Below are 13838 nucleotides of genomic sequence, written 5' to 3'. Positions count from 1 at the left end.
CCTTGATTACTTTTGGTTGTCACTTCTCGTTTCCGCAGTGAAGCTTTCGTAATTACAACTCAAAATACCGCAATAACTATACTTACCCACTAAGGGCGCAGAGAGGCACCAAAGAGACATTGAGCCTGACAAAGCAGGAAGTTACTCCAAGCCCCATGATCCCAGTAGTGAAAAATTATAGACGATCTTCGTTTTTCGCGTCCCATTTTTCCCTCTTCCTCCTCTCCCCTGAGTGTGGAGAGAGGGTTTAACCGCTTTCTACTTCACCACCCGCCAACCGCGACTTCTACCACGACTTCTTAACAAACTCGCACAAAACGGTATTGATCTCCAAAATACTACACGCCACAAACTGTTCGAGTATTTTTTACACTACACCTAACCTTTTTTTTTTTCTGTGATTTGTTTACCTAATTCTTCTTTCTTTCACCATCATTGTAAGCTTTCTTTCCAGCCAGCACAATGCTGTTCATTTTATGCTGACCACTGTAACCTGATAAGAGCTTTGTTATATGTATTTTGCTATATGTTTTGCTATATGTTTTTTTTGCGTGTGTGTGAAAACGCCAACCCACTGCATTGCTGTCAAAGTGGGGGCCCGTGGCCTTGTCAAGCTGTCAAACGGCAGCTTTTACTATGGGTCCCCGCCATCATCTGTACCATGGTGGCAAAATAAAATTTGAATTTGAATTTGAACCGTCGCCTCCAGCCTTCTTTCTCTCTCTCTCTCTCTCTCTCTCGTTCTCTCCTGTGAGAGCGGAGGAGGGATTTCTCTCTCTTCACATTGCCAACTGCCAACCGAGGCTTTAGACGGACGGGCGGGCGGACGGACAGATTTTTCCAACGTGGGGGTTTTAAAGCTAACGCATTAAAAGAAGAACGGGTGGGCAAAGAGAGAGCACTTACCCCGCCTGTGACGGTCGGATCGGCGCGGCGGTTGAGCAGCAGTCGCACCATGTCTTCCCTCACGTGGACGGCGGCCAGGTGCAGGGCTGTCTGGCCGTCCTGGGCGGAAATAAGTAGAAAGGAAGTAAGATAACATCGCTTATTAAGCGAAATGTATGCAGTTGCGTGTAGCTGAACTACGTCGCCAAACACAACTTGGCGTTTGACAGCTCTCCTCTTTTGACAGTGTTGTCAGCGCAGAGCATTTCGATGACTACTCAAATCACGCAGGTTATATGACTGGAATACCGGCAAAGGATATGCACTATTCGCGATGTGTTTCGTTCATCATCCTTCGAAACAGCTCGCGATTTCGCAGTAGTAGTACTGTAGTTGTAGTACTAGTAGTAGTAGCACGACAATGGTATTCCAGATCATATTGTCACGTGGTGGTGGCTGCAGTCCGGCGAACAGGAAAACAGCAAGAATGACTTCCAAACGAAACTCTTTATTTGCGCTGAATTGCACCCGTAATGAACTGTATCACTCAGCGGCGGTGTAGCAACAAGCGTGCTCGGCGGTCGTCGAACAGAATGCCCGCCGCTCACGGCCGTGCTGTCTTTAAAGCTGATAGCTAACTTTCGAGATAAAGCTTGGAAAGTTACTAGAACATTCTGGAACAATGTAGAATCGGCTCCGCCTGGATGTGATCAATCGAGATAAATCTAGGAGCGTCTTGCGTCACAAACGAAGCCATAAAGCGGCGTGTCGGTGGCCTTGGAGAATGAACAAACAAACACTACAAAGATTCGCGGCAATATCATATATCCCATATCCATATCAGTTTTTAGAATTTTGAAAACGCAGTTACCCTCGGCGCTGTGGTCCAACAAGTGTTGGCTATTTGGACGAGTTACCTGCACTGGAGAGGTTTCTTTGCCTGCAAGCTTCCCGAAAGCGCTTGCATTTTGGTGCGATGAAGCCAGAATTTGTTGGGCCGCAGCACCGAGGGTAGCCGCGTTCTCTAAATTCTAAAAACTAATATGGATGTTACTTACGATGGGCTACACGCCTCTCAGTAATTAAGAAGCCTAACAGTGATAGATAAAAAGTTATCTGTTCAGTATTAGTTAACCATGCTGCTAATTAGCCCGTCTTATCTTCATTTTGATGCACTACACCACTGACAATGCTATGCCAAAAAGCGTTCTGCTAACCCAAAAAGCCTTTTTTTTTAAATTGTGTTAAGTCTTAGGTGAAACACCCTGTATATCACCCAGACACGATCACTCTCTCGTAAAGTTATCCCACACCGCAGGTGAAATGCTTCCTTTCAGTCTTTGGTACCGCGCGCATCTAACGAGTGGAAGCGCCTTCCTCTCTGGACGGCCACCATTAGAGATCACCAACCATACAAGAACGTGATATCTAATATAACTAAAAGCCAATTTTCAAGTTGTTCTGTTTTTGTGTACGCCAAAGCAAACATTGTGTACTTAGAGCCATTTTTTCACATTGTTCTACCTGTTAACTCCGCGAGAAATTTTACATAGGAAAACCACAATGAACCGTATTTTTTAACGAAAATTCGTCGAAGAAATACATGGTTCAAATGAGACCGCCCATGCACAAGTCGCATGAATCCGCCATTGGCCATGCAGTGGGGCACTTGTAGCATCCGTGGAAGTTATCAGAATAAAACTTTTTGGGCTCAAAACTTTTGACAAAGGTGTACGCGATCAATCGGACAACCAAAATGAGGATACAGCGCCCATTGCAGTTGCGAGCGCACGAGTGATTTACGGAAAGCATGGCGGGAATCTCGGAAAGGTATCCCCGCGAATGTCAAGACGCAGGGAACGTAAGGTTTGTGCAATCATTTGGGCGCTATCGAGCATAGAAAAAATAAAACAACAACAACAACAAAAAAACAAGAGCCACTGGCGGCATCAACTACACGTATGCACAGAACGCACAAAGCCATGTGCGTACACGGCGAGCATCTTTGCGAACTTATTGCGCGAGAGTACGAAGTTATGGCCTGTCTACAGAGCGCAGGCGTCAGTCTAGGCCTGATGGCCATCACGCTTCGGGCGGTGTGTCGTGTCTGTCGCGGTGCTCAGCGCTGAACCGTCAGTGTTAGCGAAAGCGGAGAGGAGGGGGGTCGATACGGGCTGCCCGTCGAGGACGATAAAAAAGAGAAAGGTGTAAAGAGGAAGAGTACATAGAGAAATAAAGGTGTGTGTCGAGGAACTAGGGAAGGGAATCGGTGGCTCGAGCGGGCACGTGTCCACGCTGGCGCACGGATCGATGTTGGCGCAATCTACAAACGCAGCTCCTGCTGCTTTATTCTCGTTTTGCTTTGAGCCTCTGCTTTGTTTTGTTTTTTGACAGACACGTGGGTTAACTCCAGTGCGGTCAGTGTACAGAGTAGGCCAGTGCCACTACATCGTTCCTTTTTGAAAGAACAGATTGAAACCCTCGACATCGCGTTTTAGCCTGAACGAGTGAACCTGCGATGCAAAATATAAAAAGGACAAAAAAATAGTAGCAGTCTTGGTTTGGTTTAAGGTTAACGGGTGTTTTAACGTCCCAAAGCGGCTCAGGCTGTGAGGGGTGCCATAGTGGAGGGCTACAGAAATTTCGCCCCCATGGCGTTATTTAACATGCACTGACATCGCACAGCACACGGGCCTCTAGTATTTCGCCACCATCGAATTGCGACCGCCACGGTCGGGATCGAACCTGCGCCTTTCGGGTCAGCAGCCGAGTACCATGACTACTGAGCCATCGCGGCGGCAGTAGTAGCCTCGGCTGGTTCCACTCGTTCAAATATGTCCCTATACATCCACTTATCAGCACTGCCGTTTCTAATTCTACACTTTAGGTTCCTGCACGAAAATTTCATGACAAAAAGGAGTAAGCGACTCGAAAAAATATTACGGAAGTAGACTGCCGTTCATTTTAAAGAAATTTAGAGCTGAAATGTTTTGTTGTTTCCATAATTATTAAGAGTTTCTGGTTGTGGTTGCTCTACCTCTGTGAATCGGTTAAACCAGAGGTTTAGTACTAACCTTGACTGTGGGGTTTTCGTTTGAATTCGATGTTCTTATTTATGGAAATTCATTGCACTGATGTCAGTTCTGACACTGAGATGTAAACAGCGTACGTCAACAAGGGATAATGTACAAGAGATGAACTGCGAGATTTCACAAATAAACGTAAACAGTTTTGAGCTAGTGCTTATTAGAAATGAATCAATGAACAAAATTATCTAAAACAAAGGCCTCACGCCTGAGACAGGGGAAGCAGAAACAAAGTTAAGGCAATAGTTCGGTTGTAGTGTCATTTGCGGCAGCGCACGGTGTCACTGAGTTGGCGCTGCCTGTTGTACACATTATTACACATCACTAAACTTTACGTGCAGACACAACACTTAGGTGAACAGGCGGGGCATGCATTCGGTTGCTAAACTCGAGTTTAGTCGGCCATGGCCGACTAAACTCGTCGGCCATGGTTTTGGTTAAACCACAAAGTTTTTTAAGATATTGAAACATAAGCCGAAAACAAACTCGACCGAGAGAGCACGAGCCGATTTCAAGAATTGTTAGCTAGCCATGTGATTTCGACAATAAGAAATGGAAGGTTAGTGTGAAAGTGTGAAACTCTCTTAAGTGGTTCTCCTACTTGTTAACGAACGCAGATGGTTAAAAACAGGTACAGGAAATATTCGAGGACACGCTTTATTTCTCCGAGAACAATAGTGTGCCTTTCATCTGCCGCATTTAACCAGTTATGCTGGGTGGCAATGTTCCGCTAACTGAAATTACTCTCGCGATGAAATTGAAACACAAGCATCAAAGGCTGTGGACTTCACCGATAAACAGGACGCGGTTGTTCGTCCTGTCTCTAATGTAGTATAGGAACGGGCGATTCACCACGAACTCCACAGGGTACAAAGCGTCGATCGCAGATGAACCAGGCATTATCAACAAATCAGTCAGGGCAGTCCTCCTTCGTTCACCTCCAGAGCCGCTTTGTGGACAGCATCCGAAATGCGGAGCAGCGTACGCTCACTGATGCGTGTGAAATTCGCACCACCTCTGAAAACAATGTTCAACCCGAGGGCTCGCATTGCGCGTACCAGGGCATAGCGGAGGCTCATTTCAAACTTAGGCAGCGTGAGCGCGACCCGTCTGGGAGTCAACTTTCTGCCGACATCTTCCAGAACGGCGAGGGACAGATCATCCCTGAGAGCTGCCAGCTCCGTCGGAGAATCGGTAAGCAGGACCACCATGCTGAACCTGCCTCCTGAGTACGGTATCTCCACGGCAGCCGCGTGGAGCATGTCGAGGTGGGTGTACGGGAACCGCTTAAAGAGATGCATTGCCGGCTTGCTGACTTCTGTGGTGTCCAGGTTGAGGAAGGGCTTGTTTTCGGTGTCCGCCGGATTGAACATGGTCTCCCAGCTTCCCTTGAAGTACACGGCGCTCAGAATCAAGAGAATGATATCCTGCTGCTGACCTTCCTCCAAGATGCCGTCGATGCCTCCAAGATGCCTCCAAGATGCCGCTCCCCCTTGTCTTATCGCGTACCCAAGCATTGACCTCTGCGGCCACTTTGGGATATTCGTTGGCGAAGTCTGTGGACCTCAGCTCTGCGTTGAAGACATTGTGCACCTGCTGCCTGTAGCTCTGGGATACTTGAAAGTTGTTCTGTGCCAGGACCATGTTGGCCACTTCCAGCGTGACGTTCGGTGAGGACGCAAGTTCGAGCAGGTTCTGTACGCCGCGAGGACCCTCGACTTATGGGTAAGGCCGACCTGGGTGTGCCCGAGCACCGATGGCAGCTCGGCTTCCGAGCTTCCTCCCTCGCCGCCATAAGCCATGCCGAAGGCTGCGGCGATGCTCGTTGGCGAGAAGAAGACATTGGATGAGGGATTATCTGCCGCCAACTGCTTTAGCAGCTTCACGGCGAAATGGTTGTGAGCTCTGGCGAGTTGTGCATCGTCGGCCTCTGAAGAGACCAGAGCGAGCACAGCCAAAAGAGCAAAACTTGGCGATCATCGCAGATGCTTTCTGAACGCACTTAGCTCCAGACGGCTCTTTTTAAGCCTAATCGCAGCGGTCTTCTTTTTTTTCAGCGTGCATTTTTTGCGGCTTCGCAACGGCCACAGGAAAAAATTTCTCGGATTTCACCGCTGAAGATGCACAGCGCTGCCCGCAGAGTGTCGGCGACTATCCTTTGCTTCAGTTTCGTGCTTATCTTCGTCTGCAAGATAAAGTATTAGATTTCTTCTGGTCTGAGAAACAACCCGAAGATAATAAGAAGGAAGAACGCGCTTAAGAACTGCATCCAGATTATCACTTTTATCACTCCATCGTCGAATTGCCAGCCTATCTTATGTGTAAGACTGAAATCGCAGACTGCAGTAAAATTGTACCATGGGGACAGTGGATCCCGTCTTTGGGCAATGTCAAGTAATGCGTTCAGTATGCTGTGATTTTCGCACGTATCTTTAAATCACAAGGCCATAGCTTTTACAAAATCTTTTTTGGACAGTCTATAGACTGTCCTTAGACCTCTGTCTATATTGTCACGTTGTAGTGACGGCAGTCCAGCGTTCAGGAAGACAGCAACAAAGACTTTCAAACGAAGCTCTTTATTTGGGCTGACTTGCGCCCTCAAAAGAACTGAATCACTCGGCGGCGGCGTAAGCAACAGGCGTGCTCGGCGGTCGTCGAACTACGAATGTCCGCCGCTCGCGGCATCGCTCAATTTAAAGCCGGCAAGGAAACTTCCAGATAACAGGTCAAGATCATCTGCGGTAATCTGGAAAAACGTAGATGCAGCCTTTCATGGCTGCGAACAATCGAGATTAGTCTGGTCGCTTCTCGCGCCACGAACAAAAGTGATAACGACCCTTTCCTGCTGCCTTGAGCGTGAACGAACAAACACTGCAATGATACGTGGCAATATAGTCTATAGACTCTCTATAGACCAATCCTAGAGAACAGTCTATAGGCAATACAACTGCTATAGACAGTGTACAGACGATCAATAGATTTATGGCCATACACTTTTAGTGGACTTTTGTCTATGGATAGCCTATAGACTATGAATAGACAGAATTATATAGGAAGGCAATAGAGTCTATAAGAAGTCCATGACTGTCTACGAACCATTTTTATAAGGAAGCCATGATAGCTTGAAGTTTGTTGTTGAATATAATTATAAGTCAATTATTATATACAACAATTTATAGATTTATGGCCATACAATTTTAGTAGACTTTTGTCTATAGATAGCCTATAGACTATGAACAGAAAAAATATATAGGAAGGCAACAGCTATAAGAATTCTATAGACTGTCTATAAACCATTTTTATGAGGGAGCCATGATAGCTTGAGGTTTGTAGTTGGATATAATTCTAGAAGCACACTTCGTTACAACTGGATAGCAGATGTGCTTTGGTAGAGATCGCACTTTAAGCATATATTTACAAGTTAGAGCGGTAATTTTAAATTCAAGCGGGGGTTTATGTTTCTGCTCAGAGGGTGACTATGGGAGATCTTCTGTATGCACCGCACGAGAGGCGCAGGCCTGAGTTATGCACTTGACCTAATTTAAGGTGTGACCGTGTTGCTGATCCGTACACAGTGCAGCCATAATCTAACGACGAATTTACCAAACAGCGATAAATGTGGAGAAGGCGTTTTCTATCAAACCCCCAATGCTTCCTTGAGAACACTTTTAGTATGTTTAGAAATTTGGAGGCGCACTTTTGTAGTGTGTTTATGTGCGGTAGGAATGCAGGATTTTAATAAATATAGTTATGCCCAAGATTTAAACGAAAAAAGAACGGCTGCTGTTTTTTGTGAGGAGAGGTTAAATCCAAATTCGTTTGCCCAGACGGAAAGTTTGTTTATAGTGAGTTGTATATCTCTCTCACATGTTGATTAGGCTGGACGATGTGCATGCAGTTTGAAGGCCATTTACATACGCGGAATACGTGATAGACTTTGGAATTATTTTGGTTATAGAATTTATTTCGTTATGACAAAGAGTGTAGGGCATAAAATGCCCCCCTGAGGTACCCCATTTTCCTGAATAAAGTTCCGAGAGGGAATTGAAGCCAGGCGTACATGAAACGAACAGTTGGGCAAGAAATCTTTCATCCTCCCGCGGATACCTAGGTCTGTTAGGCCGCAGCGAATCCCAAATCTCCATGTAGTTCTGTAGGCCTTTTCGATACACACACACACAAAAAAAAAAACTGCCAGACAGTATTTTTGTGTGTGAACACCTTCCGGACTTTGTTTTGAAGTCGGAGGAGATGGTCAGTTGTTGAACATGTTTTTCTTTAAATCCAAATTGGTGGATGTAAAGAAGTTCATGGGATTCGTCAATAAATATTAACCTTGCATTCAACACACTTTCAAAAAATTTGGCGAGGCAACTCGTGAGTTCTATTCCTCTATAACTACCAGGAGAGGTTGGTGGCTTTCCCGGCTTCAGGAAATTCTCAACAACTGCTTTTTTCCAAGCTTGCGATATTTTTACTAATGTCCATATTTTGTTAAACAGCTGCAAAAGTGAGTCTGCGGGAGCTTCGGAGAGGTGCCCCCTGTGTAATTAAGTTATTCTAAGGTTCATTTGAACTGCCGCTTGTCGGCTTTGGTCAGGGAACTAATTCGCGTTTATTTTCTGACCCACTCCGCTCTTCACTTATCTTAATTTTACACCTCATCACCATAATCATCATTAACAGCCTGACCATTCCCATTACAGGACAAAGGCCTCTTCCAATTTATCCTGCCCTGTGCCATCTGCGGCCTCCCTAACCTCGCAAACTTCTTTATCTCATCCGCCCACCTAACTTTTTCTCCTGCTACGTTTACCTTCTCTTGTATTCCACTCTATTACCCTTAAGGACCAGCAGTTATCTTGCCTTCGCACAACATGCCCTGACCAAGCCCATTTCTCCTTCCTGATTTCGAATAGGGTGTCATTAACTAGTGTTTCATCCCTGACCCACTTTGCCCTCTTCCTGTCTGTTATTACAACTATCATTTTTCTTTTCATAGCTCGCTGCGCTGTGCCTAACTTAAGTTAAACCATTTTCTTTAGCCGACACGTTTCTGCCCCATAGGTGAGTACCTGTAAGATACAGCGGTTGTACACTTTTCTCTTGAGGCATATTGGTAAACTACCATTCATTGTCTGAGACAACCTGCTAAATGTGCTCTACCCCATTCTTATTCTCCTAGATATTTCCCTCTGATGATCTGGATCAATGGTCACTACCTGCCCTAAGTAGACGTATTACCTTACCACTTCCAGCCCCTCGCCACGAATTCTAAACTGTTGTTAACTTCCGAGACTGTTAACATTACTTTGGTTTTGTGCATATTAATTTTTGGACCTACAGCACTTCTCTGCGTTACTAACTTATTGATCCTGTTTTTAACAATGCAATGCCATCAGCGAATCGAAGATTACTGAGGTATTCTCTATTCACTCTTATCCCCAACTGTTTCCAGTCCAGGCCTCCGAATACCTCGTGTAAACAAGTGTTGGATAGGATTGGCCAGATCGTGTCTCCTTGACTGGCACCCTTTCTTATTGGAATTTTATTGCTGACTTTATGGAGAACTATGGTAGTTGTGCACCCGCTATAGATTCTTCCACTATTTGTACATATTGTACATAAGACTCTTTCGACACCCTTATTCCGCACTGCCTGCATGACTGCTGAAGTTCCGACTCACCCTTATTTCGCACTGCCTGCATGACTGCTGAAATTTCGACTTAGTCAAATGCTTTCTAGCTAAGTATAAAAATTATAAAGGCTATACATAGGGGTTGGCTGCACTCTGCTTATTTCTATGTCACCTTATTGATAGTGTAAATTGTCGAGTACCCAATACGAAAGCCTCCCTGATCATTTGTTGTTCGGAGTCTATTGCGATTACTTTAGTTATTACCTTGTAGGCAACGGACAGTAAGCTGATCGGTGTGTAATTTTTCATGTCCTTGACATGTCCTTTCTTAGGAATTAAGATGATGTCAGCGTTCTTCCGCGCTGCTGGAACGTTCGAGGTCATAAGGCGTTGCGTATAGAGGGTGGCTAGTTTTCATAGCCCTATCTCCCCTCTGTCCTTCAACATGTCTGATGTTATCTGATCTTCAGCAGTTGCTTTCGCTCTTTTAAATGCTTTTAAAGCTTTCTTTACTTTCTTCTTCGTTACTGGAAGGGTGTCCCAGTGCTGTGCGTTACTGCGCCTCTCATTGACGCCCAGATTACATTGGTTACTGTATAGATTTGCGCAGAACTCTTCGGCTAACTTAACTATCTTTTCCATATTACTAATGACATTGCCTCCTTTTGTCTATCAACGAATGCATTTGTTTTTTTTACTCTGCTCAGTTTCCTCTAGATCGCTTTTAGGCTAGCTCCGTTCTTTAGAGCATGCTCGATTCTCTCCCTATTAAACCTTCTTATGTCGGCTACCTTGTGCTTATTGATTGATTTATTAGCTCCACCAGTTCCATTGTGTCAGTGGGGTTAAGCCCTTTCATGCTTTGGCGTTCCTTAATCACGCCTTTCGTGTCCTGAGATAGCTTGCCCGTATCCTGTCGAACCAACCTACCGCCTACTTCTACAGCGCCATCCCTAATGATAGCTGTGAGGTTATCGTTCATTGCTCGAACATTACGGTCATCATCCTCAGTTAAAGCCGAATATCTGTTTTGCAACGATATTCTCAATTCCTCCACTTTCCCTCTGCCCGCTAGCTCTTTAATGAGCTTCCGCTTCATTTCTTTGTTCTGTGTTTTCATGATATTCTAGGCTATTTCAAGACCTTGCCATCCTATTGTCGCTACAACGCACCTTTCCGAGGACCTCCACATCATGCACGATATCAGGGTGAGCGCATAGTATGAAGCCTGTTTTATTTTTAGTCTCACCATTGGGGCTCTTCCACATCCATTTTATGTTTTCTCGTTTGCACCAAGATTTTGTGGAGGTTGAAAGAACTCATGCTGCCAGAACTGATCCGAAGGCAATCTATACATGAAATTTTGAGATGGAAGGTGTGTCTCTGTCGCGCTAAATTTAATGAACTGAGTTTGACTGTTTGCACCGTATATTTTGAGAAAGTCCGGGCAGATTATTAATAATTTATTTCTTTTGTCTGAGGTCGAAATAATTTGGAACAAATTGTTTAAATCTTATTTCTTAATGCTGAGGTCCAAAGAGTAATCTACTGCTACTTCTCAATTTATTCATTTCATTTGTGATGACAGTCTGAGCCTTCAGGTTCTCAGTTTAATACATGGTGCTGAAAGCAGCGCGCCTGCCGAGAGCAGCTGTGTACACAGAATGGGTGGCCTCAACGGGGAACAAAACATTCTCTCTTGTGCAGGCTGTCCATTGCAGATGACCCAAAGGTTAAGGAATTTTACGCTAACAAGCCTCAACGAGCGGCGAGCGACCGGCAACGACGTGCCTGAAGACTCATTTGCGTACGATGCCCCGACAACGCGTGGACCCGCTTACATGCGACGGTGTGCATAAGTGATGATATCCCAAAATATACTGGAAATTAATCTGCGCTCGTGGCATGGCAGACTCATTTTCTCACGTCTACTCATATGTTATGCATGTATTTAAGCTAATCTAATCTGTTCTTTTTTCTTTTTTTTTAACGCAACTAGGCTCGTCGTGCTGATGGGACAGTTCGGAGCGTCCAGGGGAGAAGCGGTATACTAATAGTTTCCGCGCTCAAAACTAATTAGTTTATCGCTCCGGCGCGCTCGGCGGGCGGCTATTAACATTCAGCGTGGCGGGAAGGGGGCGCTTGCCCAATGCGAACGCATGCTTCTGCAGGCCTCGTGCATTTCGCAGTTGACGTCCCTTCGCCGGACGCGCTCTGGCGGAGCTTAACGCGCCGGCGAACAGCGCGCTTCTCTGCGACGGTGGCGGCTCTGGTGGCGCCGCCTGGCGGTGCGAGTACACACAGCCGCTGTTGCGAGACCACTTCGTGTGAAAAAGACAGGCTGTGCACAAAGGCGCTAACTTATCTGGAGTCAGCCGTGCGCGCATGTAAGTAAGCAGTACAACGGTGGCTCGTTTACAAAAGCAGGTTAAGAATAGCAACTTGAATGCGCCTAACTGTGCCTGAAGAACAAGGATGAACGTGAACACACTTAGGGCTGCAGCCCTGTTGTGTCTTCACGCTCGTCCATTCTCTTAAAGTTGCTACTATAAGCTAAATTCAAGCTCATCCGATTTCATTTCGAGAGGCAAGAGAACCGTTGGTCCTTAAGGGCAACGGAGTAGATTCTAAGAGAAGGCAAACGTAGCAGGGGGCAGTAGAAAGTTAGGTGGGCGGATGAGATTAAGAAGTTTGCGGGGATACGGTGGCCGCAACTGGCAAAGGACAGGGTTAATTGGAGAGGCATGGGAGAGGCCTTTGCCCCGCAGTGGGCGTAGTCAGGTTGATCATGATGATGATGGTGACGACGACGCTACATCATGACACCGTTTGCAAAGAGCGAGAGGTCGTCGCTTTCCACTTTAATTCTGAAGCGTTTCTGAAATATTTATATTGTTAGGACTGCGACAGCTTCGGGCTGCTACCTCAGTTTTTTCGCGCTTTCGCGTCTGCACTCCGGAAGTTCTAGCCAGGCGGAAGTGAGAGAGAACAGATATTTCCAACAAAGTTTCGAAAAGCGACCGTCGTTGCTGTGCTACTCAAGGCAGGGTGGCTCAAGGTGGCGATGTTTAAGTCGCGCCACTGTAGGCGTAGTTGTTCACGACCATGACAGTAACGAAGCCGCGCCATTGAGCCGAACATACGTTATTGCGCTGCCGGTAAGCCAGATTCCTCGTTCGCTGGAAAAGTCACAAAAAGGATGCTGGGAAATTCTGTAAGTTTCTGCGCACTCTGCTACACACCAGAGAGCCTGTTTGCTCTTTTTTTTATTTTCTTTTGCTTCTCATTAGCTCCGAGTCCCAACCAAAGAAGATTTCTGCCTACGCCCCTGTTCGGCGTAGGCTGTCATACTTGGAACATGTCTTAATTCTCCGTTCACCTGTCTCTCCCTTGACGGGATACTGAAGACAAATTCGTGCTATTACTGTTGCCAGTAAAAATTGACTCCCTGGCTCTTCCTGGCTATGTTGGCGTTTTTCCAGCAGCAAATGATGCATTTACCGCCGAGAGGACCGGATTTAAGTATCTTCCCGTCAGTCGATCCAAATTCGTGATGTCCTTACCGAAAAGGACGGGTTTCCACTGTTTTGAAGTTAAAGACGTAGATCGCCATTCACCTCAAATGGCGTAGCGAGTGGGATACGCGCCCCTTAATCGGTGTCGGCACATGCATTTTACTTGCGAAACTCGCAGCTGATGGCGATACCTGTACTTTTTTTTTCGCATTTTCTAGCGCAAAAAAGCACCGTTTTCAGTGCGAATGGTCTCTTTACTACTAGAACGCGATATCCTCCCGGTATAGGCTAACTTCAATTTAACCTCAGTGTGCCTTTTATGACTGCGGTTGTACGCAAGCGTTCATTGCCTTGAAACGCAGTGGGAGTTGGATTGGCGTCCTCCGTTTCTGGGAGCAGGAACAGCTGACGTCGGTTCCGCCGAACATTTCCTTCTTTCATTCAAACGCAATAGGACCGTTACTGTATGTTTGCCTGTGCGCACGCGCACTTGCGAAGGAGGCAGGGGTGTTTCTGCGGCCTTTCTTCCCTTACGACATATTGTGTTGCTTACATAGTGGGGATCCTGGCAACATGGCGCTTGTCAAAGTACGCCTCTTGCTTCATATCTCTGGCACCACGTCAGACAGGGGCAAGGGTGAGGTTTACGTGGCAGCAAAATCGGTTTGTTTAGAACTCCAAAGTGTATATAATGTCTTGTAACCTGACCCTCGG

At 46.1% G+C, this 13838-nt stretch overlaps 1 protein-coding gene and 1 pseudogene across 1 annotated transcript in view; both read right to left on the bottom strand.

Moving 5' to 3' along the window:
• The window catches only part of nompC (no mechanoreceptor potential C), a 93149-nt gene that overhangs the window by 64611 nt on the left and 14700 nt on the right, over positions 1–13838 (bottom strand). Inside the window, exon 3 of the mRNA XM_089566987.1 lies at positions 907–1005. Within this exon, the coding sequence (XP_089423113.1) occupies positions 907–1005 (99 nt within the window). The remainder of the gene's footprint in view (positions 1–906; positions 1006–13838) is intronic.
• LOC149372504 (iripin-2-like) lies at positions 4743–5926 on the bottom strand (annotated as a pseudogene).

This window comes from Amblyomma mixtum, chromosome 1, assembly GCF_055824585.1.
Source record: "Amblyomma mixtum isolate Tamu chromosome 1, ASM5582458v1, whole genome shotgun sequence".
NCBI classification, from domain to species: Eukaryota; Metazoa; Arthropoda; class Arachnida; order Ixodida; family Ixodidae; genus Amblyomma; species Amblyomma mixtum.
This window is presented reverse-complemented; position numbering and strand designations above follow the sequence as displayed.